Source organism: Nipponia nippon, unplaced genomic scaffold (genome assembly GCF_047370975.1).
Source record: "Nipponia nippon isolate SJK-2023a ecotype South Korea unplaced genomic scaffold, ASM4737097v1 scaffold_2, whole genome shotgun sequence".
Classification (NCBI taxonomy): domain Eukaryota; kingdom Metazoa; phylum Chordata; class Aves; order Pelecaniformes; family Threskiornithidae; genus Nipponia; species Nipponia nippon.
Window position 1 is genome coordinate 104,016,915 of NW_028262336.1, and position 27,194 is coordinate 104,044,108.

Genomic DNA, 27,194 nt, shown 5'->3' on the forward strand with positions numbered 1-27,194 from the left:
CTCTCCTTAAGTTTCCCTTTCTCCCATTTTTAGCAGGAGTGATGAATGTTTCACCCCCACACCATTATTCCTGCCCTAGTACTCTCCTGGGATAGAGGTTCAGTCTTCCCTCAGGCTAAGAAAAGGCAGGTTTCCTGTTACCTGGGCAAGAATTTTAGCCATAAAGTGGCAGTGCCAAATGTTCACACTGCTTTGGGGGTATAGTTTAAGCATTGCAGGAAAGGAAGATGTTTTGGATGCTGAAACTCAGTCTCATATAAACATCTAACTGAAGCCCTGAGATAGGTTTCTACGTGCTGGTGAGATGCAGTGTTTGAGACTCATTCCTCTTTTCAGTTCCTGCTGTTCCTCTTGTCCAGGCTGGCTTAGCATTCAGTATTCAGACTGTGGACCTCAGCTAGGCACTTGAAGCTCAAAGTGAGCATAAAATGCAATTTATGGGGAAACTAGGTCTCTTGCATGGTGATTTTACTTTCAGCACTGTGCACTTAATTTAGACATTGAATCACAGAAAATTTCAATGACTAAGCCCCTTCATGGGACTGGGCTCCCAAATATGAAGTTTAGATCCTCAGTATTGAGATTTTCAAATCCTCACATGCCTGTTAATAGGAGAGAAGGGGATGAGCAGTTTCCTACATCCCTAAATATCCACTTCTGGCCTTGCCTAGAGCTGCACATACAATGCTGAGCTGTTCTGTGCAGGACTCTGAGAGCTTTTGAGCAATGCTATAAAAGCCTTTCTGTGTTTCATAGACAAGCTACACATTCATTTATTCTGCCTGCAGGTCTTGTATCCCTTTGTGGATCTAAGCCTTGTGCATACTTGAAAACTGTATTTCTTACTATTAACTACCTGATAAGAATAACTTCATTATATTATTCTAGCAACACTGAGAGAATGTAGTAAGTGCTGGCAAAGATAAGGAACATGCAGATGTTTGGAGATACAATGCTGTAATGAATATTAGATTGCAGTACTGTACACATTGGATACATATTGCTTTATAAGTTAAAGCTCTCTGTGGTAATAGGATATCAGCCCTGCTCCTTCTCTATAGTATTTTTGTGAAAGCAAGAAACTATTTTCTGTATTAAATCAATTTTGATAAATACATGCCAGAAACAGTTTCAATGAAGTCATGGAGATTAAAGGATAATAAGTAAAATTATGCGTGCTCCATTCATCATGTAAACCTGCTGAGCTTAATAGAGATTTACAAGCAGTAAATGAGGATATACTTTTTCTTTAAAGAGATTTATAGACTCCTATGCAAAAGTACCTGAGAGAATGGACCAATACTTTTGGCTGGCTAAATTTCTGTATACAACATTATTGTAGAGCAGAGTTCAAAAGCAGAAATGTGCAGAATTTCTGTACTCTGTCTCTGTATTTAGTTACCTGTCCATAGCCCCTTATCCCAGCCTCAGGCATTTAGCAAGTTTGGTTGTTATGAATTAGGAGTTTAAATCAAAGTAAACATAAAGAAAGCAATTCAGGTGCCTACAAAGAGGCACCTGGTCCCATTTTTGAAGTCTGATATACTCACAGAGAGGTTGTACCTATGATAAATACCCTACAGGAAACCTGTACCTTTTTTGGCAATGCATAGGGTGCCCAGCTTGGATACATAGAGCATCTAAAATGATACTAGACACTTCTGTTTAAGCACATGATACATTCTAAAAATACAGTATCTTTCATGTTTCTCTAGATGGTATGGAAGGCTTAGGTGCATGAACCTGAAATGGTTTGGATGAGCATCTTTGATTAATTTGAACTTTATTAACCCCACTAGCCAACTCATATTGAACATAACAGTCAATACAGGGTTACAATTTATTTTCCCATACAGTCCAGGACATTAAACATCTTTTTCTTGGCTTATATTCCTATTCTTTACCAAAACTCTGTTCTACAGAAGCAAAAAAAATAGGAGACGAAAAAGGGCCAATAATGTTAAGATAGATGTAGTAAGTTAAATCTCCTTTAACCTTCCACTATCATAATGAACTACAATTCATTTTCATTTCAGAACATTTTGCAAAGGAAATTCAAAAGACTGCTTAAAAAAAATAACTGCTAATGACATATATTTGGTTTTGGCATTTATAGGAATACTGTGAAAGTCAGACTTCCTGCTATTCAAGTTATGAAAGAAAGTGTGTGGTCTAAAGATACTGGCTACTCTCCTTTCTAAAGATACTGGGTTCAGGGAACAGCTGTCCCACTTAGATGGATGCCTTACTGCACAAATACTCAAGCAACTGAACAATCTGATGCTATTGGACTAGGTGGCGAAACTAAGCCATAAGTATTTGAGGGGCTGTTCAATGCTGATTGTCCAAATCCTTTGCACCTGCCATTCCGTAGTGGGTGAAATACATATATATAGCACCATAATGCATAATGACATGCCTAGACCAGTTTCATTTGCAGCTGATCACTGTTTCTTGGAAATTGTATTTTTCCTTGAATGCAAGAGTAAACGCACTGCTGGTACATAATCAGCACTGAATGCTCTCAGCTCTGATAGAGCATAGTTCATCCAAAAAGCTTGAATGCTCCATAATCCTTGTATTGTTCATTACCTTTTCACTGCACTCCAGAGGCATTACTAAACTCATCTTCACTCCTTCTGTGGGGGAAGGAATTAAATTCAATTGTACAGGTAAGAAAATGAAGACAAAGAGTGAATTGAGGTTAGATATTAAGTATTCTCAGTGTTGAGTTGTGTGCACAGATAATTTAAACCAGCAATTCCCAGACTCAGCTTGCTTCAGTACAACTGTCCTCAGAAGAGAGCTGGGACATAAATGGTGCCTCTGGCCATGTCATTCCCAGCTTTTTCCCTGACCTGACACAGGACCCAGACACTGTGCATGGTTGTTCCCCTCCCAAACACCTGTTTCCCTGTCCCCAAGAGAAAGCAGAAGGTATGCTTTTGATTTTGTGCATGTTCCTTTGAAAATAGCTGTATTCTGTTAACAAAATATGCCCCAGAAACTGGGAGCCCCTGAATTATGCCAGCATGCCTCTCCGTTCCTCTTGTTACCTTCATATACCTTCAACAGAGATCAGTTCATCAGTCCAGGTATACAACAGAAGAGATATTTCAAGCCTTATCAATGCTCACTGAATTCCCTGGAATGACTTTCCTTTGCTTCAGAGAGCTTTAGATCATTAGCAGCTTGTCTCACTTCTTGTTCTATCTGTGAAAAACTCTAGATCGCACAATAGAGCAAAGTTGAGTTTGTCAGTTAAATGGTTTCACAGACCAGTGAAAATATGTTCTCCAAGAAGCATACTAAAAGGTTGTTGTTGAACTTGGCATGCAGAGGTTGACCCTGAGGAACCTCTTGCTTCCCATCACTTAATCGTAAGGAACAGAAATAGCGCAGAGCAACCAACCTTTTGTGGGAAAGGTAAGGACAAAATTAGCTAGGGATCCACAAATCTTTCGAAAACAAAAAATAGTTCAGCACACTGCCTTTCATATCTTTCTTTGACAAATGTTGATGTTATTCACAGTGAGACTTTAAACATAATTATATTTATAAACAACAAAAGTCAGTGTTGTGGAGATGGCATAACATTTTTGTGAATTTTTACAGCTGATGGAAAATGTATTTGATTTTTGTAGCTGCTCAAGATTCAGTACAAGAAAGGAATTTAGACAAGGTATACCTAGATTTTTTTGTCTTAGAACTTAATACAGTTTTGAATGGATTTTGTAGGGGAGTTATTTTTTTGTTGTTTGTTTCTTGTGCATGGGAATGAGAAACATGTTCCTTAGGAGTAAAATCACAGGTCTAGGTAGCTGCGAATTGGTAACGAGATCAATCAGGGTAGATCCAGAATTTTTACCATCTGAAAGTTATCTGCCAGCCTGCACAAAAAGATATTGTGTCTAAGCAAAGGCTTTATCCAAAGGGACACGGAACATTCATGAAAGTATTGAGCTGCTGCCCTGCTTAAAGTTGCAAGGTGTAAGTGTGCAAACTGAGACTTACTTTATGAACAGGAAAGTAGATCCAGATTTTTTAAAAGGCATTTCAGTGTCTAGCATCCAAAGATTTCAAGACTGGAAATATACCTTCAAAATTTAAGTCTATAGATAAATATATAAAATAAAAGTTAGTCTTATCAGTGTATATGTATTGATGTATCTACATATACAAAAATCTACAAATTGATCTGTAGTATGTGATAACCATTACTCAATTATTAAGGATTTTTAAAATTCTTATGAGATAATTATTATGAAAGATGGTATTTATCTAAGAAAGTTCTTATTTTATTTCAGTGCCTTTTGTTCTTCAGTAAGAAGCATTTTAATTTCTATCCATTTTGTTGGCTTGGATAAAATTTATTTTTACAATATGTAGGGTTTATTTTAGAAGAAAGAACGTTTTTCATCAATGTTCAGAAATTTTTACTGCAAAAAGAAAATATATTTAGCACACAGATTCCATTTTTTTCTCCAAATTTATTTTATCTGATTTATTTCAGTTCCTTTTTTGCATCAGGCAAACTGGACTTCAGTCAAATGGTTGCATTGATCTGCTTGCATGTATAATACTTCACAGTGCTATACAAAATCTCTCCATGGTGTCTGTCATTCCTAGGGCCTCATGTGGTCTGTGGGATTCTTGCCCTGAATTTATGTCTATTTGATCCCATTAAAACCACGGGGTGTTTAATGAAATTTGTTTCTATCATCTCAGCCTGTTTCAAAATATCCATGCTGTTATTTCTCTTTTACTTCTCCAGTATCTAGTTATAAACAATGCAACAAATGCTTGAAAGCCTCACCTTCAACTTTTCAATTTAAATCTTTGATTAATGAGGTGGAAGAGCTGCATAATGTTGATAATTTCCTTTCAAGTGGCAATAAATGATAAAAGCAGGTTGATGGGGAATAGATAGGTGATGGTATAAGAGGCAGGTGTGAAATCTAGCTGGTGTGAAGAGATAGGAAGGACATGGAGCATAGAGACAACAAGAATATAGCAAAGATTATCCAGCTAAACAGTGAAATCTGCTCTGGGTGGAATTATTTCAGCTAAATACAGGCACCTGGAAGTTAGACATCTGTTTTAATTTGGCCTAATCCCCCATGGCTCCTTTTTCAGTTAATGGAAAGATTGAGTCACCTGCAGGTGATGGGATTATTGCCTTGAAGATGCTTGTTTCCTCCCAGGGAGGTAAAGAGAGCTTTGGGCAATGAACTTGTCCCTAGCCTGAATGTCTAAAGGCTCTTGCTTTTAGATCTGCCCTTTGTATTTGGCTGGTTCCTCTTAGCAGTTTTTCCCCAGTACCTGTGTGTAGGCTGGTGATGTCCCCTCTGCTTTGTTGAGATGTCTTTCTTGCTGCTGAACACATAGCTCTGACATGAGCCATGTGATCACCATGTGATAATATTGCTGCTTTGGCACATTAATAAGCAAACAATGCCTGGACTCTAGATCTCTTTCCTACCTGTAACAATGCACCCATTAGACATTCTTGTTGCTACATGTCTTCTCCTCTTCTATCATGTCAGGTCATATTTTGGAATTACCCAGATGTCTCCTTAGATACTAAAGTCAGATTGTGTCCAGTCTTCTAAATAGAAAAGGGAAGTGTGCAAGGTCACAGAGATAATGCTGCCGTGATCTCTGGATGTCTTTTTATTTTTTCAAAAAATACATAGATTTTCCTAGCTTTTTCCTCGTTCTCCCAATGAATGTAACAGAACAAAATTGGCATATTGCATCAGACCCTGTGAAGATAAGAGCTGGCTGACTTCTCCTCCCTGACCCTTCCTTCTTGCAAAAAGATATAGTTATGATCTACAACAAGATTTCAAGACCTCTGGCTATGTGACCGTAAATTAATCCTAAACAGCATAACTTGGAATCCCTGAGGTTCATTGCTCAAAATAGCTCCATTATGTAAGCTCACCAGGCCTTAGACAAGTCTTCCGCTTGGCAGAAAGGCTCCGGGATTTCAGAGTACACTTTTCTAGGATAACCCTTCAGGTATGCCTGGGAGGATTTACAGAACTCCAGAGATCCCAGTTCTTGCAGCATTCATTGCTCTAATTGAGCACCCTTCAGGATACCTAGCTGTAGAGACCTGGTACCTCCAAAGACACTGATCTCAGCTGTCATGGTGAGATTACCCTGGAGTTGTGGATTTTGGCAATAAGCCTTAGGATTTTGTACCTTCAAAGATTTGCCTTCACAAAGACATGTCTGGGAAGCTCTACTGTGCATGCATTGATTGTGTGTCTGTCACAAACAGCATCCATCAGTCAGCCTAGCTTCAAGTTCTCTGGAGTCCCATAAGATCTCAGTAAATATATTTATCTATGGAGTTTGAACTTAGATGCTTTGGCTGGCAAGAAAGACTAAACTATCACATCTCCAGTACAGCCAATAAAAAAGTAGGATTTCCAGTTTTCCATAATAATTTGCTTGAAAAGAACAAGCGCTGCATCAGGATGCACATAAAAGTTGTCTTGAACCAAGAAAAAAAATTAGAACCACCACCATTACAATGTCAAGGTATACTCAGAACTTTCAGCTGCCAAATGACTTTAACATTACTGGTAGTATGGATTAGTTGTGATTCTAATTCAAAATGATAAAATTTACAATAGCCATATACTTTCTTCCACTATTCTATAATAGGTCAGTATTTCTCTGCTAGTGTCAACTTTACAATTACATTTCATTTTCTGAAGCCCAGGAAGTGCTTGGAAGAACAGTCTGGCGTTTCACTCACAAAACATATCAAATTCAGCAGCGTTAGTCAGCATTTCTTTTTCAATCTGTACATAATTCTATTATATTTTAGTCAGTGCTATCAAAGCATATGATGCTGAGCAACAGTCTTATAGATAACAGCCTTGTTGCATTTATGTCAGTTCATGTCTTTGGCTGGTTGTGAATCATGGAATATCTCAGCAGAAGATATTAATGAACCTACAGCCTCTTGCTTAAGCATTCATCTTATTAATCATCCCAACCTATTTCTGCTCTCTTTTTAAAGTGTATTTCAAAGTGAGTGATTAAATGTGATGAATTAAAAAAGATTTTATTTAATTTTATGAATGTGTATTGATTTCCATAAAGCCTTTTTATTTTGGGATTTTCTATCAATGCAACTGTCTGCTTTCTGTGGCATAGCAGTATTCCCAATGTCAAGATCTTGGCTATATCTGTATTATTAAATAAAAAAGACTGAAGAACTGTTCTCTAACACTGAGGCTTAGGGGCCATATTGGTGTTACACAGCCTTACACTCCAAGTCTCCTCTGAGCCTTCAGCCAGGTCTCCTCAGACTCCTGTGGCACAATGGTTAATTTTGTGTGCCATTCTGCAGTTGGAGCAGGGGTGGTTCAGAGCAGTGTCTGAAATGTGAGGGGTATATTGCACCCCACAAAACAGCTGCTTTTATGACCTGATGATGCTTAACATGTTAAAACTAAAAGGTTATGGAAGTTAGTGGAAGAGCAAGCAGGGATATTTGCAAGTACGTCAACTGCGTGTTGAAGGTTGGAGGGGACTGTGGAGGGAAGGGGAAACCAGACCTGCAGTTGTCATGTTCATACTGTGTGTCAGGAGTAACCAGCTCTTTGAAGAGTAAGTGGTTAAGTCACTTCACAGGCTGAAATGGGAAGGCATTTAGGAGCCTGCCTAGTAGCCCTGTGAAGGTGTATTCCCTTTGTGATGGCACTTGGGCAGTTAACAACAGCAGTGGATGCTGTTAGTGGATATTGACCCCTGCCATGCCATAATGTTCAACTGTTTTCTCGCTGTGACTCATCACAATTGATTGCAGCTTGAAAATAAATGTTAGCTTCTTAACAGTGTTATATTTTCTGTATTAGGTTTATCTGATAACCTAAAGGTAGAGTTGCAATCAGCCTGTCTAGGCTGTTGTAGACACTAAAATGGGCATATCCCACTTTCCTGTCTACATGTTCCCACCATGGTCCTTTCTCAGAATGTGTTCCCCCAGCTCTGCAGATGGTAAAATACTGATGGTGACATGGCTGAAATTGAACCCTATGAAAATAAAAGCTGCTGGATCAGTCATATGATTCAGATACTCCTGAGGCTCGTGATTACTGATGATGACACAAAGAAACAAGATAGGAACATGTAGCTGAGATTTGAGGGGAGAAGGTAGTGAGGAAGGGAACTTTTCATTTTGAAAGGAATCAGGAGACAGAAAGACTCAAGCCTAAACACTCCAAAATGAAATTAAACTCCTCCCATCTATCCCCCTCCTGCCTTCCAAATAACTCAAAAACCTACCTGGCACAAACAGGAATAGACCAGGAATTACTTCTTAGGAATCATGTTTGAGAGAAGACACAAGTTTCCCATGCAGTCAACTAGAAGACCATTGAGACAAAATGTTAAGATTTAAGGTGAATCAAGCCCAGACTACAGTGATGCAGGAGACTATAGGCCCCTGCACAAAATTTGTTCAATATTTTGTAAAAGAACATGTGATAAGCAGGTGGAGAAAAGCCATGTTGAATTAAGTGTATCTCAACATCTATATGTGAGAGACTGGTCTATTCTGTGGTTAATTTTGTCCCTTTAATGAGCACAAAAGTAAGAAATTCCTTTAAGAAAATAATTAACTGTGAAAAATTAAAAGTTCTATTGGTATTGTTATCAAAAAAGCTCTGTAGATAATAATGTGAAATATGCATCTAAATGTTTCATGTTGTTTTATCATATCATATTATATAATATTGTGGAGTATCTTCAGAGAGGTTTTAATGTTTATGGTATTAAAGAGTCTCCATACAGTTGTCTCTGGAGCTGTTAAACCAAGTTTATGTCAGACAACTTGCAAAATTTCCCATTGAGGCTGAATATTTCTGTATCACTTTGTGTCCAATGCAATGCATGCTCTGCTCACCTGTAAACAGTTTCCATTCTTTCATGTCCCAAAGAAAGGAATCAACACAAAATATTCTGCTGGAGACACTACTCTTTCCTATGGAAAAGGGAGACTTTAGTTCAGCATTGACAACAACAATAGAAATTCTCTTCCTTATTGTGTGGGTTCCAATTAAAATGAATGAATGCATTGGATTGACTCCTGCAGTAATAAATTTTCCAGTTTGAATTCTGTTGCAGTAGATACCAAGGACAGAGTTGGCAGTGGTGACTGCTTTTAAGAACTTTTTTATACTTATTAGGATACAATGGGAAAAGAGATTGGAGAAAGCCAAAGAAATTGCCCTTGTACAAGCAGATGATTTTTTTTTTAGTTTTGCCTGACAAATTAATTCCGGAAACATTAACGACAAGATAAAATTTCACCTAACTAGATGTGTAATTTAGAGCACTTATCCACCTTCCCTTCTTAATTAATGTAGGGAGAATCAATCCATTGTGAGATAAGTGTCTAGAACAGTCACAGTCTTTTTTTATTTTATATTCATGCTTAATGAATTATGTTCTATTTACAGGTTTTATCTGGGGTGAAATTAAACAGATGTGGGATGGTGGACTACAAGACTACATTCATGATTGGTGGAACCTCATGGATTTTGTAATGAACTCCTTGTACTTAGCAACAATCTCTTTGAAAATTGTTGCATTTTCAAAGGTAAACTTTTTTTAAAAAATTCAGCAAAATATTTAAGATAAATGAAATTAGGCTTCTTCAGACTTCTGTATCTGGAGGTTCTCAGGCTTAGCAATACAAGAGGTGTATGATGTTCTCATTCAATTTTCTGCAGCTATGACAAGAAGCTAGACCAGGATAAGAGCTAACAAAACATTGTGATTTATTTTTTGTTCTTGGCCCAAGCAATCTTTTGTTATTTGATCCTCAGCAGTCATACTGTCATTTTCTTGGAAAAGCAAAATCACTGGTCATATTTAATAATGTTTGCACAAAATTATGTTTTATGTTAGTCTTTGCCTATTTTTCAGTAAGAAATTATTGCCCCTAAGGCAATTTTACACACCATGCAAAATATCCAGACAAGACTACAAGAAAAATATTTACTCAAAATTAAGGAGAGGGGGGAGCTAAAGAGCAAGATTTTAATTTTGTTTTGAAAATTTATGATAAGTGCAACATGAAAAAGTAAAGCTGAAGGTGATAAAATGGTCACTTCAGGCTGGGTATGTTCATTTTCCCATCCTTTTCATGGACTTTTTATGAATAGTTTTATATTCCCACTGTTTGAAGTATCTTCCAGCAAAACAGTCCTTCTTTCCAAAGCCATGGGACATGTTGCATTTTGTATGTATTCAGCATGAATCCATAGTATGATATAAATTCCTTATAAAATGACATATTTTAATCAAAAAGTGGTCTCAAAAGCAAGGAAACCACATCTGAAAGGAAATGAAGGCATTTCTTAGCATCTGTTATGGAGCTCTTATCACATCCAAGACAAGCAGCCCATTTTTACTGGCTGCTGTGATCAGCATTGTATTTCAACTGTTTCAAGTTCCCTGCCACCAGCTACCCTGTATGCATGGAAGGAGAGTCTCTCCTCTGCCAAGATCCTTTTGGCTGGGAAAAGGAGACAACTATCAAGTAGCTGGTTACACCTCACTATCCTCAAACAGCAGCTGTTCCTGCTGCAGCCCTGCCATAAGTGTATAGGAATCTCTAATTTACATCATCTTGTGTCTATTCACAAGGGTCCACATGTCAGCCGATCAGGGGCAGGGATGAGCAAAGACCTGTGATCTGTTGACACACCAGCCTCCTCCTGTGACAAAAGGTTTCTGGCACACTGGATCTCTGGCTGCAAACCTTTGGGAGTCTTCTCACTCAAAGAAATTTGGAGCTGTTGCCTGAAAGAGCAAGATGCTCAAAAGTGCAAGGAGAGCTGCCATTTAAAGCTGATGAAATGTCTTTTTACACACAAGGATGCCTTATCATAAAGTGACTGGAAAACAAATAGTAATTTCACTGTCCCATGTAACAAAGTGAGCAGTTCATTGAAAATGCATGTTTCTAAAGCATTGGAGATGGCCAGTTATTCACTTTGGAATAATATTAATTAGAAGACATTGTAATCCCTTCATCTCCCAGACAGCTTCTGCTTGTGGTAATCAGATTCCAAGGTGACAGTATCTGGGATAATATGCATCCATTACTCTCCAAATTAGCGCTTGCATGCCAATCATAATCAACACTGCATAAAGCACTATCTTTGGTTCTGCAGCTATTATTTTTTTACTGCATGTGCAATGTTGCACCCAAATACCTTTTTGTTCCTTAAAAGAGCCTCAGTTGTGGTAGCCAATTGAAACACATGATGACGTAATGAACAGAGTAATACAAGTGTAATTTAATATCCATCCAGCCACATTTCCTTCAAATACCTACAACAGAGTTCCCCACCTCTGTGCCAGATGAGATTGAGAGGATGCCAAATGTAACCAGTACGTTTTGATGTAAAGCTTTTATTTTCACTTCCTAAACCCTGCAAGACAGATTTTTCTAAAATACAGCTTTTCTGTATTTATTGAATCAAATATATGAGTAGTTCTTAGATGTATTCTACCTTCTATGAATCAGCTCAAGCCACCTAAGAAAACATTTTAACCAACTTCCTTGAATGAAATTATGAGACTGCCCTCATACTACTCTCCTGTGTGATAGATTTTCTTAGAGAAAAACGTAGTGTTTGTTGCCCATTCAAGGCTCTCTGACTGACACAGTAGTTAAGCAGATGGATATTATTTACAGCAGCTGATGGGATAGTGTAAAATACACCAAAGAATGTAATTTCAGGATGAGAGAACTGCTAAGATAGCTCAAAGTTATCTGTTTCACTGCCAGTATTCAGATAAAATTAGTACATCTCATATTTTTCAAAGGGCTATGCTTTTTGTCTCTGATTGTATATCAACATGTGAGGTCTTTTTAAATTACCCAGTATATCCACTGAAAATGCTCTCTCCCTGATAAATAATGTGATTATAAATAGTGCATTGTCACATGTTTTATGAGAGTGCAAGATGACTGATTTTAAGCAACACATCTGTTTTGTTGAAGGGTTATAAATATTAATAGAAATCATTGTGCTCTAAGAAAAATGGTTCTTTTTATGTTTTTGGAAGATAACTTATTTTGTACTGATGCATACAGTTAGGCACAGTGCCAAGTTATGTGCAGACCCTGCTTGCTTTATCTTAAATATTTGTTAAACCTGAGCATTGGACCTAGTGCTGCTTGCTTCCAGTTCTGCTAGAGATTGCATGCAAGTTCATATTACTGATTATGTGTCTCAGCTACTGATATGAAAATCTAGTAGGGAAACAGGTTCCTATTCAAGGCAAGAACTCTGAAAAGTAACTAAAAATACATTATTTGTGTCAATATTTAATGGCCTAATGATCACTGTGTCGGATCTACTCTGTTCAGTAGTAAATAAGATTATACTTCTCTTCTGCCACCACTTCTGCAGAAGCTAACATCTTCTTCTTACATGTTTGCATTGTAAAATGGTTTTGATTGATATTTCACCAGATTCACAGACCAAATGTCCATTTACATAGGAGTATTAACCCTCCTCCCCCCCAAAAAAGTTATAGACTCAATTCCTCAGTGTAATTACTGTTTTAAAGCTCTTTGCTAGGACATTCCCCTGCCATCTTCCTACTGCTGCTCTGAAATTCAGAATAATGAATGCAAACATTGGGATCTACATTTGAAAACAGGAAGAGTTCACATTCACATATGACCTCTCAGGAAAAGATTTAAAGTCCTTTTCCTGAAATGGATGTTATTTAACCTTTCTTTTTGTTATCAGAAAAGGGGGTCACATTTGACCAAGGTCCAACAGCCCATTAAACATTCAGGTAGCCTGATCTACATGTCTATTATTTGATCTCTCTTGGTGCTTTCATGAGATCTACAGTTCGTGACTTTTGTTTTCATGGGAAAACAGTGATCGCCCAGCTTTTTTCTCACAAATGGTTCTGATATTAGATTTGCATTTGAATTCCTTTGAGTAACGATTAAGAATCTTGTATTCCCTGGGTGCCATCACACAATCGTCATATATTTGCCTTGAAACTCTACTGTTTATATCCTGCTCAATTTGTTTTCTGCTCTTCTTAATTTTCCATTGATGTGCCATGTACATTTCCTTCAACCAGTGAGCCAATGATAGGTATTATTATTTAATCATGTTAAATGATGGTTGGCTTTGTTACATGTCAAAAGTTTGTGTTTGCATTTGAAGTGGGGACAGAAATTCAGCAGGGTCACAAAATAATAAAGACCGTGAAGCGTCAACATCATAATTTACAGCAAGCTCAGTGTTGTTATATTTGCTCTTACTGTTTTCCATTCCCTAGAGCAATAACCATTTATTTATTCTATATAGAACAGAAGAACATCAACAAGCATGAGTGAGAGAATAAATACTTCCCTTCTGCATGTTTTGGGTTGTTTCGTCCTAAAATACAGTTTTTTTCATATTTTCACATTTCTGGTTTTAATATGCCTAGTCTTTTCGCTCCTCTGCTTTCTTTTCCTTTTCACATGTGAGCTTCTTTGTTCTCCTGGTTATTCTTTGGTATTTCTAGATTTCTTTTAAGCATCCTCTAGTTAGTGGAATCAATAGGGTTTTGTTGTCAGAGGCCTCTTGTACTCATGATTTTCTTTATATTATTTGCTATCTTCTTTCAGCTAGTATATTTCACAGAACATTTCCAAACTTACTTTTCAGGCCTTCACCTTTCTCACTATTTTTCAGCCAAATATTTCCAGTCTTTTAAATCATGTCTCTTCAAAACTAATACAACAGCACTGTCTGCTTACAACTATGAAACTTTTTGCATTGTATCTGCACATGCAGGAAGCACTTGGGCCCAAGAGAGTCAGTTAAGCTGAAATAACACAGTTGTGCCTTTTTTACAAATAAGAGGTCATTTGATCTTTTCTGACTGCTTTAACACACCAGTTTTGTGTCTCAATCCAGAACATCATAGATAAAGTCCTTTCTTTTCACCTTTCTCCTTAACCTCATCTCTTCTAGAAAAGGTGACATTGGATACATCTTGTCAGACTACAACTGTAAGATAGCCTCTCTCCTACCCCAATAATCAATGAGGAGAAACAGAGAAAGTTAAAGAGCAACTCATATGACCTGTTTGGGATATCTGCTTTCCTACTACTCTTTTTCTCTGCTGGCTGTAAAAGGAGGTGACAGAGAGCACAGATGTGGCTGTCCACACCTGATAGGTTTAACCTCAGCCTTGCTCTCTTACTATATCATATGCTATCCTTATTTAAAGTCCTGTAGTTCCATGTTTTTCTCAGAAGGTTATTTCCTTAGTTGTTTTTTCCCCTGTTTTTTTAACTTCCTTGGAATCTGCCACTACTTGCCTTCACCTAAAATATGTCTGCAGTTGGATGCTTTTGATTCTCTACCAAAACCTCCATCTCTTCCTAGTTTCAAATATATTCTTAAAATCTTTTCATGAATATATTTTGCCTTATTCCCTCAATACACCTTGTGTACTTTTCCCTAATCTGAGCATCTACTGCACTGTTCAGCACCTAATCTTTGCTGGTAATGACAATTTTTCCTACTTATTTAATAGGTGCAAGTTTTCACATACCAGGGTTGTAAAGTGCCATCAGAATTCACAGTAATATACTGTATAATATTAATCAATGAAAGACATTCTAGAAAACATGCTGAGGAATTCTCATTTCTTTTCTCAATAAACACTGAAAATTTTTTCTTCGTTTTCTTCTTCCTTTTGTCTCTTAGCTGATGTCTCTGGTAGATCAGTTCTGTTTTCTGTTGCCTGTTACTTCATCACCAGTCTTGAATCAATCAGAACTGGACTGAAGGGCAATAGTGGATGAGGCAGAAAAGCATCTCTCTTGGAGGTACAATGTCAAATGCAGTAAGACTTGATTTTACAGCATGATCATTAGGGGAGATAGTCTAATGAAGAGAGTACTGACCTATGCCTCCAGCAGGTCTGGATTTAATTCCCTACTCTGTAGAGAACAAATATCACTGGTGGTTGAAATGTAAGGCTGAGTAATTCTTAACTCTTCAGTGGACTACTAGCCTCCAGTTTTGCAGTTCTCATTCCCAAATCAACAAGACTGTCAGATGCTATGGCTGTTTGTATCTGAGTAAATAAAAATGTGCCAGGGATTGCTGTCAGGCACTGGGACTGTCTCACTTGCACTACCAGTCAGTTACAGCAAGCCCGGCATGGCGGGCTCCTGTGCCAACTAGCACTACCCAAAATAATGCCGCAATTTGAATCATAGAATCACAGAATCATAGAATGGTTTGGGTTGGAAGGGACCTTTAAACATCATCTAGTCCAGCCCTCCTGCAATAAGCAGGGACATCTTCAACTAGATCAGGTTGCTCAGAGCCCCATCCAGCCTGACCTTGAATGTTTCCAAGGATGGGGCATTACCACCTCTCTGGGCAACCTGTTCCAGTGTTTCACTACCCTCATTGTAAAAAATTTCTTCCTTAGATCTAGTCTGAATCTACCCTCTTTTAGTTTAAAACCATTACCCCTTGTCCTAGCGCAACAGGCCCTGCTAATAAGTCTGTCCTCGTCTTTCTTATAAGCCCTCTTTAAGTACTGACATTGACCACTGCTCTATGGATGCAACCGTCCAGCCAATTCCTTATCCACAAAATAGTCCACCCATCAGATCCATATGTCTCCAATTGAGAGAAAAGGATGTTGTGGGGGACCGTGTCAAAGGCCTTACAGAACTCCAGATAGATGACATCTGTAGCTCTTGCCTTGTCCACTGATGCAGTCATTCCATCATAGAAGGTCACTAGGTTGGTCACGAAGGACTTGCCCTTGGTGAAGCCATGTCTCGAATCACCTCCCTGTCCTCCATGTGCCTTAGCATATCTTCTAGCAGGGTGAGTTCCATGATCTTTCCAGGCACAGAAGTGAGGCTGACAGGTCAGTAGTTCCCAGGGTCCTCCTTTCTACCGTTTTTTTAAAAATGGCTGCAATGTTTCCCTTTTCCCAGTCAGCAGGGACTTCACCTGACTGCCATGACTTTTCAAATATCATGGAGAGTGGCTTGGCAAGTACATCATCCAATTCCCTCAGGGCTCTGGGATGCATCTCATCAGGTCCCATAGATTTATGTATGTTCAGATTCCTCAGGTGGTCTCAAACCACTTTGAGAGCAGTCACCTTCTTTGGAGGGTGAGTGTGATGTGGAAATGTTGTCATGCCTGGCTATGTTGTTCCATCTGGCTCCAGTGACACAGAATAGTAGCTTTCCTTACTACTGAAGGCATGCTCAGCAGCTCTGAAGGATGCATCTTGATGGTCTAGATTAGGTAAATACAGACCGCACCATTGTCCTGTTTTAAAATCTGCTTCATATTATATTATCCCATCATTTCAGAGTGCTTCATAGCATTGAATCTGTCCTCTGATTCGTTCTGTAAAACAGATTAATGAGACCAAATAAATAATAATGAGTCTGCCACAGTACTTAAGCCTCAGTTCAAAGTAACATCTTTCATCTTCAAGAAATTTTTGGTAGAGCTGGAACGTAGAGAGTCACAGTTCCAGGGATCGGAGTGTTTGATAATGAGACACAGAAGCAGTTTGCCATGGTTCATTAATAAACAGCTTTTTCATCATTGGTCCAGTGTTAGTGATTAAGCAATATACTTATTCCTTGATTAAATGTTTTCTTCCAACTTGCCGAAGTTCTTGTGGGTTTCTATCCATCATTGTCATATCTGCACTGTTTTCCGAAGACCTAATTTACCTGATTTTACAACTGAAAGCTTCTATAATTCTAAAAACCCAGGTGTTCAATAACTGTTCCTTTTACTCTGTCAGAATCGTTAGACTTGCTTTTGCTACTGTGAAAATTATAACCAAATGCAAAACACAGGCAAAAAAATAGAAAACATAGACCACCCTATGGATAAAAATGAAGGACAAGTACATGGGAACTGCCCATTTTTTGTTTTGCTAAAATAAAAAACTCTCCTGAAGAAATGTTGCTTTCCAAATGATGTTTACTTTTATTGTCCTATCTGCAAATTAATTGAACAGCTTCTAAAGAAACTGATATACTTGTTTATGCATAAAAATAGAGGAGTAATTTCTTCCCTTCTGCTTGTTTCCAGTATAGTGGGTTAGTTCCACGGGAGAGCTGGGACATGTGGCATCCAACCCTGGTGGCTGAGGCCCTGTTTGCAATCGCAAACATCTTTAGCTCCCTACGCTTGATCTCATTATTCACTGCGAATTCTCACCTGGGACCTCTGCAGATATCTCTAGGAAGAATGTTGCTGGACATTTTGAAGTTTCTCTTCATATACTGCCTTGTGCTGCTAGCTTTTGCAAATGGATTGAACCAGTTGTACTTCTACTATGAGACAAATGAACCTGGCAACTGCAAAGGAATACGATGTGAAAAGCAGAATAATGCATTTTCAACGTAAGTGGCTGATCTATTTCTATTCTCGCCCTCTGCCCCCAATGTTTTAATCACTTAGATGTTGTTTACAGGCAAGAGGCTGTCTGTTTTCTGTTGGTATTACAGTGGTGTCCTGACAGACACATCTAAAGTTACCCTAATAAAAAAAAAATATTAACATTACGTCACTCTGTAATAATGCTTATCCATACCAGAGTGAAGTCTGTACAATTCAAGATATCTCAAGAGATATAAAGATAAAATAAAGAGAAGGGGGAGATAATATGAGATTAGAAAGTACATATTTAGAATTAAGGGGACAAAGGTCACCAGATCAGAGCTTGCTTATCCAGGCAGCTGTCACTCTGCATTTCTTCTCTGGCTACTTGTGGGCATTAAATAAGTTTAGTGTTCTAAAACGTAAATGTGATAAACTGATGCAGGAAAAAACACTCAGTCCAGGCTTCTACTGACCCAGAGTCTACTCCACACAATCAAATACTGTATTCTAATACTGTATTCATCTATAGTACCAAAACAGTACCAAATGAATACTAATTCTCTATCTTACCTTTCAACTTCCAATCTGAATCAAACTCCTGCTATAAATACCTGTTCCCTATTACCTTCTATGAATTATATCTAGGCTGTTTTTAAAATATATTTATTACCAATTACTTCCTTCTCAAAGTAAATAATTTTATAAAAATAACACCTTTTATATCATCTTAATCAAGTAACTTTGCTCAGGCACAGCATATTTATCTTGCATATTAATAACATCTTATGCAAGTCTAAACTTTGTGTGATCTGAACAGAAAAGCACAGGGAAATTTTTCAGAGCTGAACATTGAGGGAAGCAATATTATTCATCTGGGAAATAGTGGGGACTACTGGTACTAGTGCCAGAAGAAGGTGTCAAGGCAAACTGTGATGCCTTATGAGCCTTTTCTGCAGCTGTGAGCAGGGGAGAATAGTGGTTGTTCAATTTGTGCTCAGACAAGTGTAAACCATACAAGAGACTCCAAAGCAGTACTTTACCACTCATATACACTGTATAACAGGAGCAGACATTCAGGACCTAGAGTTTCTTGAAATAAAAGCATACAGCTCTCTCAGGTATCTCTGTAGGACAGGGCTGTACTGGGTTGCATGACAAAGTTATGTTTCAGAGATGATACCACATGGTGGGAAAGGGGCTGAGGGGTTAAGTTTTGCCCAATTCTGGACAGCATGTCACAGCATGCAAGACCGCCCAGGGTGCTACAAGTCCCCACAGTTCAGCAGCCTCCCTGCTCCAGGTGCAGTGGGGACAGCCCTGGTGTCCCTCACATCCTCTCCGGGTAACCTGCTTCTGGTGTCATGGTGAAGGAGCAAGAGAGAGGCCATGGGGAAAACTCACTCCAATTAATCTCAAGATGTGGGACCAGACAAGCAGGAAATTATGTTCCAAACTTTTCAGGAGCAACTGGGCTAACCAGGACCTATGCTTGTGATGCTATACTGTAGCTGAACATTGTACAAAAGTGAAATTATGTCAAGCTATCTAGTTGCAGAAGATTTTTTTGAAGTTGGTTATTGTTATTTAGCTTCCTAGCTGTTGTCCCAAACTTCTCTAAAGGAATATCATATCATTTAGTTGTAGAAGCACAAGTTTCATTTGAGAGCGGCATTTTTTTCTTTTTAATGTCTCCATTCTTTGCAAAACAAAACATATGCTAATGGTAATAATGTCCTTCTAATTATACAACACCTTTTATCTAAATGGCTCTCAACACAAACTAGAAATTGCATAAGCTGACAACACCAAGTAGGTATGAGGATATCATAATTGTTTTAGCATCTTGTTGAATCACAATCATTGAGTTACATTGGATCCTTGTTCTACCCTCTACAGTCAAGGCAAAGGGTCAAAATACTTCAAAGGCAGGTGTCCAAAATAAGATCTCTAAAATTATATTTATCCCTCAGAAGTTTGAACAAAATCAGTGTTTGACTCGCAGGCTTACTTATAGATTCAGTATTGTGTATCTAGAGGCTCAGATTTGAAACATTAAGCCTTTGTTTACCTAGAAAGATATTCCATATATGTTGCCTATATTGTGATAAGTATCATCCACCTCAAACAAGTCAAGGACTTTTGTGTGTTTGGGGAAAAACTGAACAATCTGAAAAGTAAATGTATTGTTATTATACCGTTATTCCTTTCGGGTTTTGTTTTTCAGATTATTTGAAACACTGCAGTCATTATTCTGGTCTATATTTGGACTCATCAATCTCTATGTGACCAATGTGAAAGCAAGGCATGAATTTACTGAATTTGTTGGAGCCACCATGTTTGGTACCTATAATGTAATCTCTCTGGTTGTTCTACTCAACATGCTAATAGCCATGATGAATAATTCTTACCAACTTATTGCTGTAAGTTGTTCCTTATCCTTAGATCATTTATAATATATACCTTCTCTCTGTTCCTACATCCCATTTTTCTGTCAGTAAATCTTTTTTACAGCCAGTATATTGGGACAAATTCTCTAATTCTTTTACACTGTTCTGGAAGGACACAGAAACCAGACCCCAGCTGGACTGGGCAGAGGGGAATTTCCCAAGGTTTTTGTATGGTGTGAATACACAGTTAATAGAAGTTGGATGCCCATGTTTCATGTACAGTTTTGGACTCATCAGCAATTTGAACAGAAGGTCATGGCTTCTCATTCAGTACTGTCCTGATTTCTCATTTAATGGAAACTGTCTTTATCCTTATCAGAGCTATTGGCTTATTTTTATTGCTTAACTGTCTGTCAAGGAGACTAATGAAAATAAACACTGATTCATCATATGGTAATTCAAATATCATCATGCAGAAAGCAAACAAATAAAAGGAAGCTTCACAGTCTTAAGATTTTAAAATGTGCCTTCTTTCTAATCTGGAAATTACAAGTATTTCCACAAAAGAAATACTGACTACATGTGTTTATATAAAGGTAGTTGGCAAAGTCTACTACACAACAGACTAACATTCATCAAAATTCAGATTGCAGGTAGAATACTTTTCCTACTAGAACTCCTAAATTACTGGTTTGATTACTGTATATCTGGCTAAATATTAAAGGCTAGGGCTGGATATGTAGTTTAAGTTCTTGGCCACTAAACTTGTTGTCCAAATCTAATATTAGTGATTTAAACTTGTTCAGCTGACAGGATTTAGTAATCTTTCTGTGAGCTTTAGTTTTGATTTTTTTCAAACTTTTCAAAATTACGCAATATTATATAGAAACCAAAATAAATAACATTTCAAATAAAATAAATTAAAAAAAAAAAACACACACACAACCTATTCCAAATATATAATTCTGAAGTAGAAGGAAAAAAAGATACTAGACTCAACAGTTTTAAGTAGCCTCATGATTTGTGGGATAACTTATTTGTGAGTTTCTGGGGCTGGCAATTACTAAGAGAGTGCATGAGACTTACAGACTTATTGAAGCTGCTACAGAGCAGAGTAATTAGAGTGATCTATGTGGATTAATGATGAGCTGCTATTATAACAAAACATCTCTTCCAGAAAAGCAGCATTTTTTTGCTTGTAATTATCCTGTGTTGTTTGAGAGACTTTTAATTATTACCTGTAGCAAGGAAAGAACGGTTGAAAGTAGATATATACTGTACATATCTAACATCTCTTTACTGAAGTAAAGCAGCTTAGCTTTGCTTTATGTTAAAGACCTTCTGTCAAAAGAAGATGCCAGTATTTTAACAAGAAAATTCATTAGTATTTCAGGGTTGTTCTAGTTTTAGGTTTTCAGATTTTTGTAGAGGTTTGTTTCACCTCCTTAATTACAACAAAATCTGTGCTGGTGTTGTGTTTCTTGTGTGCAGGATCATGCAGACATTGAGTGGAAGTTTGCTCGAACAAAACTCTGGATGAGTTACTTTGAAGAAGGAGGAACTCTGCCCACTCCTTTCAATGTCATACCAAGCCCAAAGTCTCTCTGGTATCTGATCAGATGGTTATGGAGACATCTGTGCAAGAAAAAAATTAGAAGAAAACCTGAAAGTTTTGGAACAATAGGAGTAAGTCCTGTGTTTTACTCTGCCTGTAGTTCTCCTCTTTGCTATATAGATGAGTCTTTCTCAGTCTTACAGAGCAGGGAAGCATCTGAACTGTCAGATAATGTGCATATGAGTTACAGAATAATTCTAGCAGAGAATGATGGGGGTTTTTTTACATTCATGTCAGTGTATTTGGCTAAAGAGAAAGCATCATCATATTCCTGTACAATGACAATATGAACTATGACTGTGCCTCATCTACAGATAATGCAAGAAAGATAAAAAGCAATAAAAATATCAGAGATCAAATATGTATACTTGTCTACCAATCCCAGAAGTGTGGTTGATGATCTCCAGCTCAAGTGTCACAGTTCAAGTGTCACTAACATATCATGAAACACAGAATTGTGGATAAAGTATTCACCATGGGATATTCTCTGTCTCTCTGTCTCTCTCTCTACGTCTAATGAAATGGGTTTACACTAAAAGCATTCTTACCAAAAGCTCTTCCCACTAAATAAAATGTTTTGAAAGGTAACAGCATTTACTTGGAATTGCTTGCTTTAATTTACAGGTAGAGTTATTTCAGAATCACATTGGTACCATATTCTAATAGTGCTGATCAGCAGTGACATTTCTAGAAAAAAAGAGGGGAAAAGACACACAAGGGGAACAAGAATAGTCTTGCACCTGGATGCAGCAGACGCCTGTGTAATAACTCAGCCACAGACTTTCTCTGGTAACTTCAGTGAGCAAAGCAGATTTGAATTTCTTTATCCAGTTGAGATGCCTCAGTCATCAGCACAGTTTTTCTATATTGTCAGAGAAAATAGTCAAGCATCAACCTAACCCAGCAACAATTAAATCTCTCTAGTTATGTTTTCTGCATTTCCTATAATGATCGAGTCAGTACCTCAGTAACTAGACTGCATTTAGCCAACTCCAACATAAAGAAAACTATTGTGGGTAAAATGTGGATAATGGCACTTTCCCTATACCATAGGGATTTGGTGAGTGTAAATGTTTTCAAGTCTGTTAGGAACTCAGATAGCAAAGCATTATGAGCGTATGAGAGTGTCATGTGTGGGTAAGGGGAACAAGAAAGGGTTATTATGGTCCTCATGCTGTTGACCATGGTAGCAAAACATCCATTCATTTTAAAGAAGCCAGGACATACTATACAATTCTTTGCTGGACCACTACTCTAGAAACCATTTCTTTGTGTTTCTTTCCAGTTTCTTGAGAAGTGAGTAATAAAGATAGGCTTTTCCCACATATTCTCCTGTATTATCCAGGCATTCAGTTTAATCACCAGATATACTTGGAGGAACAAGTTCACAGAGGTGTACAGATATATGATAAAGAGGAAGAGTGACATATAAAACTAATTCACAATTCCTAAGCTGATGAATGGATTTTGTCCTTTTTGTGGAAAGCTTCTAATCAGGCTTATTGCAATATCCTGATCCCGAAAGAAAAATATGCTTCACTTTTACCTGTCAAACTTGTAGACAGGCAAGAAACAGCCAGAAAAGGAAGCTTATAAGCATGAGAATGACATTGAAACAAACCAATAATAGACTGCAAGAAAGAAACACTGAAAAACATGTTATAAAATTAATATTAGAAAAGCAGTGAAAAGAAACAAACAGTGATTCAGATAGAAGTAAAAATAAAAGCCATGAACTTGCATGGATGGTGAAAAATTTCAAGAATAAAACATCACTGTTTAACCTAGCAAGGGAAAGAAGTAAATGCAGAGACCAACAGGAGGAAAAACTGATTTTGTTAGAAGGAGAAAATCAAGAGGGTGATGTACTTGTGTGTGTGGGAGAGTGGGCAATGCTTTTAGGCATTTGTTAAACATTTGGTAAGGATGATTAGCTAGTGTAAACTGATGGAGTGATATTAAAATTAAAGGAGTGATGCCAGTGTATAGCAGCTGAGGATCTTGGGTTGGTTAACACAGTATCCCTGTTTGACTGACACAGATCCAGAATACCCTTATACATCCCAGGAAAACCTTCAGGAAAATATTTTCTGTCAGACTTTCTATCCAGGATAAAGGATTTTTTTTCCTTTTTTTCCCCCTCTCAAACTGCAGCTCTGGGAGTAAACTCATTCCTGGCTCTCTGGAATAATAAAGAAAGAGACAAGGTGCTCTCAGCCCCGTGCTGAATGACATGGTGAGGGACGGGGTTCAGAAAGATCACCCCCTGGTTCCTGTGGCTGCCTCCTGCTGGGGTACATAAATACCAGCTTCTAGAAATTAGCAGCTTGGGTTTTGGAAAACTGGTGCAGCAAAAGGTCAAAGGGCAGGGAGTCTATACACAGAGCTCGTTGGGAATTTTTCCAAATAGAATTTTCTTTTCTTTTTTTAATGAAAAAAAACAAATTCCTTAAACCCCCAAATTTTTCATTAATATATACCAGTTTCAAAGAAGCTTTTGTTGGCAAATACTTTTCAGCTTCAGGATGGAATTTCTGTTTGGAGAGAGAAGAAGCAGCTGCCAAGTAAAGCAAATAGCTTGGGCTAAGGGAAACCCAGGTTCACTTCTATTCCCCAGTGGATATTTAATTATTTACCCCAAGCAGAACAGCTCTGACAGAAGAGATTTCCATCTCAAAATCATTAAGACCCAGGGGGGGCGGGGCAGTGAAGGTGCTCTCTTGGAAGAACAGAAGAGAAGGAGCTGAACCTGGCTTCCCTATAATTTGAATATGAACCACTAATTACTGAACTGTTTAGGAGTGGAGGACGTAGGTGAGGAAGAGATGTAGGATATTTTTGGTTAATTTCTGTAGAGTAAATTAAAAAAAAATGTTTGATGAGAAAAAGTGGAAATCCCAAAGTCTGTGAGACAACAGGGCCATATCCATCACTAGTTTCCACTACAGAATAGGCACTTAGCTGCAAGTATAGCTGGAACCCCTCTGAAGCAGAGGGCTTACCAGCCGAGCCATCATGGCAACAATATTTCCAGCTGTCTGGAAAAAGTGAGTGGCTGTGGCTGACCAGGCAGATTGAGTCCACACATTTGGGCATCTCAGAAAACTATGAGCTTTGTTGGGACCTACTTCTTGTCGCTGAGTCCTGCATTATGAACTCTGATTCCTTCTCTATGACCAGTAATGGGGAAAAAACACTATAGACTCAGTTTCAGGCTCATTTTCTTGGCTGTATGAATGTATGGATGCCATGTTGTCTGTAAGGCAGAACTCACATTTCAAAACATTTTGTTCTGAAACCTCTAAATGCTAACTTTCATATTAGGAAGCTCTAATCAGCAGTGACTTACTATGGTGTTTTCCAGTAGAAAAAGCAATAGCGTGCATCCAAAGGCTGAGTCAGTGCTAGAGGATACAAAACAGATGACAGACAGAATGCAGCCGGCTTGTTAAAGCCAGCATTTTTCAAGGATCAGGCATGATATCTGCATAAGAAGCCTTAGTACCAAAAAGCCAGGAATTATGAACTATGAATGAATCAAGGATGTGTTAAATGTGTCACCAACAATCCACTGTAAAAATATATATACGTGTACACTTGAAAGTTCATTATATGCAGGCAGAAGTCATAAAGAAAGGGTTCAGGGTCAGGATAGCTTACAGCAGATGTGCTAGTGAAAGGATTTATCTGGCTTATATGAAGAACAAAAATGTCAGTAGAAATAAGTATGGCATGGTTGTTTGGGAGGACCATCTACTGTGCTGCTTATAACAAAGCTATCATGGGAAATAGCAGGGTCTGCAGGGAAGTGAGGTACCTCTGAAGAGTGCTGATTAATTTGCTTCTCCTTGGATGTTAATTCGGTGGTTCTGCTGTCCTTTGTTGTACTGGGACAGCTGAAACAGTGGATGGTGGAGTCAAGGGGAGCTTTTTCAAGGGACTGGATTTTTCTCCAAAGCGACATGGTGATCAGCCATGCTGATGGCAGCTTCTCTAGCCACAGCTACAGCTGAAGGAAGGCCAGGATGCTTACATGTGGTTTACTAGTACTTCAGCTCTGCTATTAATCAGACAAAGATCTTCTACCTTTCAGATTTCAGCACATTTTAATTTTCTGTCATTTTGACATAAACCAGGTATGCAGCATTCTCTTTAGCTATTATCACAAAGTATCTCCTACACTTAAAACTGAAATAAGTGTGAACTGCTCTTTATATATATATAGCAGTTCTGTTAATGTTGTCAGCTTGCCTTTGCAAAAGCCAGATTAGTAATATAACTCTATTGATTATGCTGAAGTTTTTCTGACTGCCCAAGGCCTTTGGGTGTCTCAAGGATACTCCTGTTGGTCATCTGAAATCCATTGCTATTTCAAAATAGAAGAGATGTAAGAAAAGAAACCCCAATCCCACTGGAATAAATTGTACTATTTTCCTCAAATTACATTCCACTTTATGTCTGATCAGTCACCAAAAAGTGTTTTACCTATAATTTTAAGTATTTCAGAGGAGAAAATGGAAAGAATTGTCTTTGTACTTTTTTTTGTGCATCTGATGTTTAGAAAAAAAGTTACCTCTTTTCTAGCTGTCCAGATTTTTATGCCATTTTTCCAAGCAACCTACATTGTAATTATTATCATTTGTCAGAGAAAATCTCCTTTCCCTTTCTCCTAGTCTTTGTTCTCCAAGTGGAAAATGATGCAACTCCTAAGTCAATATAAGTATTTTGTATTTTCTCTGTAATGTGTGTTATTGAAAGCTGAGCAAAGAAATAACACCTTCCACCTGGAATAGACATCAGTAATCTGGATTGTTTGTTCTATAGCCAAGGACCATCTCATGGGGAAACCTCTTTGTCAACATAGATAAGTTCTTACCCTTTTTATGGGATGCTTCTTTCAAAATAAGGAATATATCCCATGACTTCAGACAACCTTTATGTATTGGACTTTTATCACTAGGCAAATTTGAATTCCTGCTTTATAAAAGATATAATTTTGATAAAACAGTTCAAAAGAAGTAATTTAACACTATCAAATTTTTGATTGCTAAAAAGATTTTTCTTCCAAACAATGTAAATTAGTAGAATGGCATAAGCAGGAAGACCAAAATATTTATCACTACTAGTAGAACTACTATTAAAGCTTCCTAGAGGATATTAGTGCCCTCTTTGGAAAGTGATAAAACTATCCCCTTCAATTTCATCATCTCATACAACATTGTCATCAGAAGAGTGTTTCTTCTCCTGTTGTTATTTTTAATCATATTTAACTTTTATCCCTTTGCCCGCCATAGTTTTCAACACTTCTTCATGCACGTAGCACAGCAGTTACTTGAAACAAATTTTGAACAACCACAAATTAGACTACAGCCAGGTAGAGAAAAGCAGGCTGGCTGAGAACTAAGGATGGACAATAGGAGTGTTAATGCCATTTTATTTATAGTGAATAGCTTCATTTTCAGATGTGTTTAAGCAAAGATTCCTTCTGCTTACAGAAGGAATCAAAAGGCAATTATGAACTGGAAACTGAATGCAAACATTTAAACAGGAGACAGAGAACTGATGGGGTTAATAACTTTGATAGGTTATGTGTATGCATATATGCCTGTGCAGTATGTATGTGTCTGTGTATTAAAACACACCATTGAAAGCATTATCTTTCAGCTTCTCAGTGGTATGGATTGAAAACTGTTGTTAAGTTCAGTAGAACTGTTCTGGACATGTTACTACACAAATAAATTT

The 27,194-nt window shown here is 37.7% G+C and overlaps 1 protein-coding gene across 2 annotated transcripts in view; it reads left to right on the plus strand.

Moving 5' to 3' along the window:
• TRPC4 (transient receptor potential cation channel subfamily C member 4) overlaps positions 1–27,194 on the plus strand; it is a 162,983-nt gene that overhangs the window by 126,906 nt on the left and 8,883 nt on the right. For both annotated transcript variants that reach the window (XM_087756602.1, XM_087756603.1), the window contains 4 exons: positions 9,486–9,625; positions 17,157–17,470; positions 19,675–19,870; positions 21,329–21,523. In XM_087756602.1, coding sequence (XP_087612728.1) covers positions 9,486–9,625; positions 17,157–17,470; positions 19,675–19,870; positions 21,329–21,523 — 845 coding nt within the window. The remainder of the gene's footprint in view (positions 1–9,485; positions 9,626–17,156; positions 17,471–19,674; positions 19,871–21,328; positions 21,524–27,194) is intronic.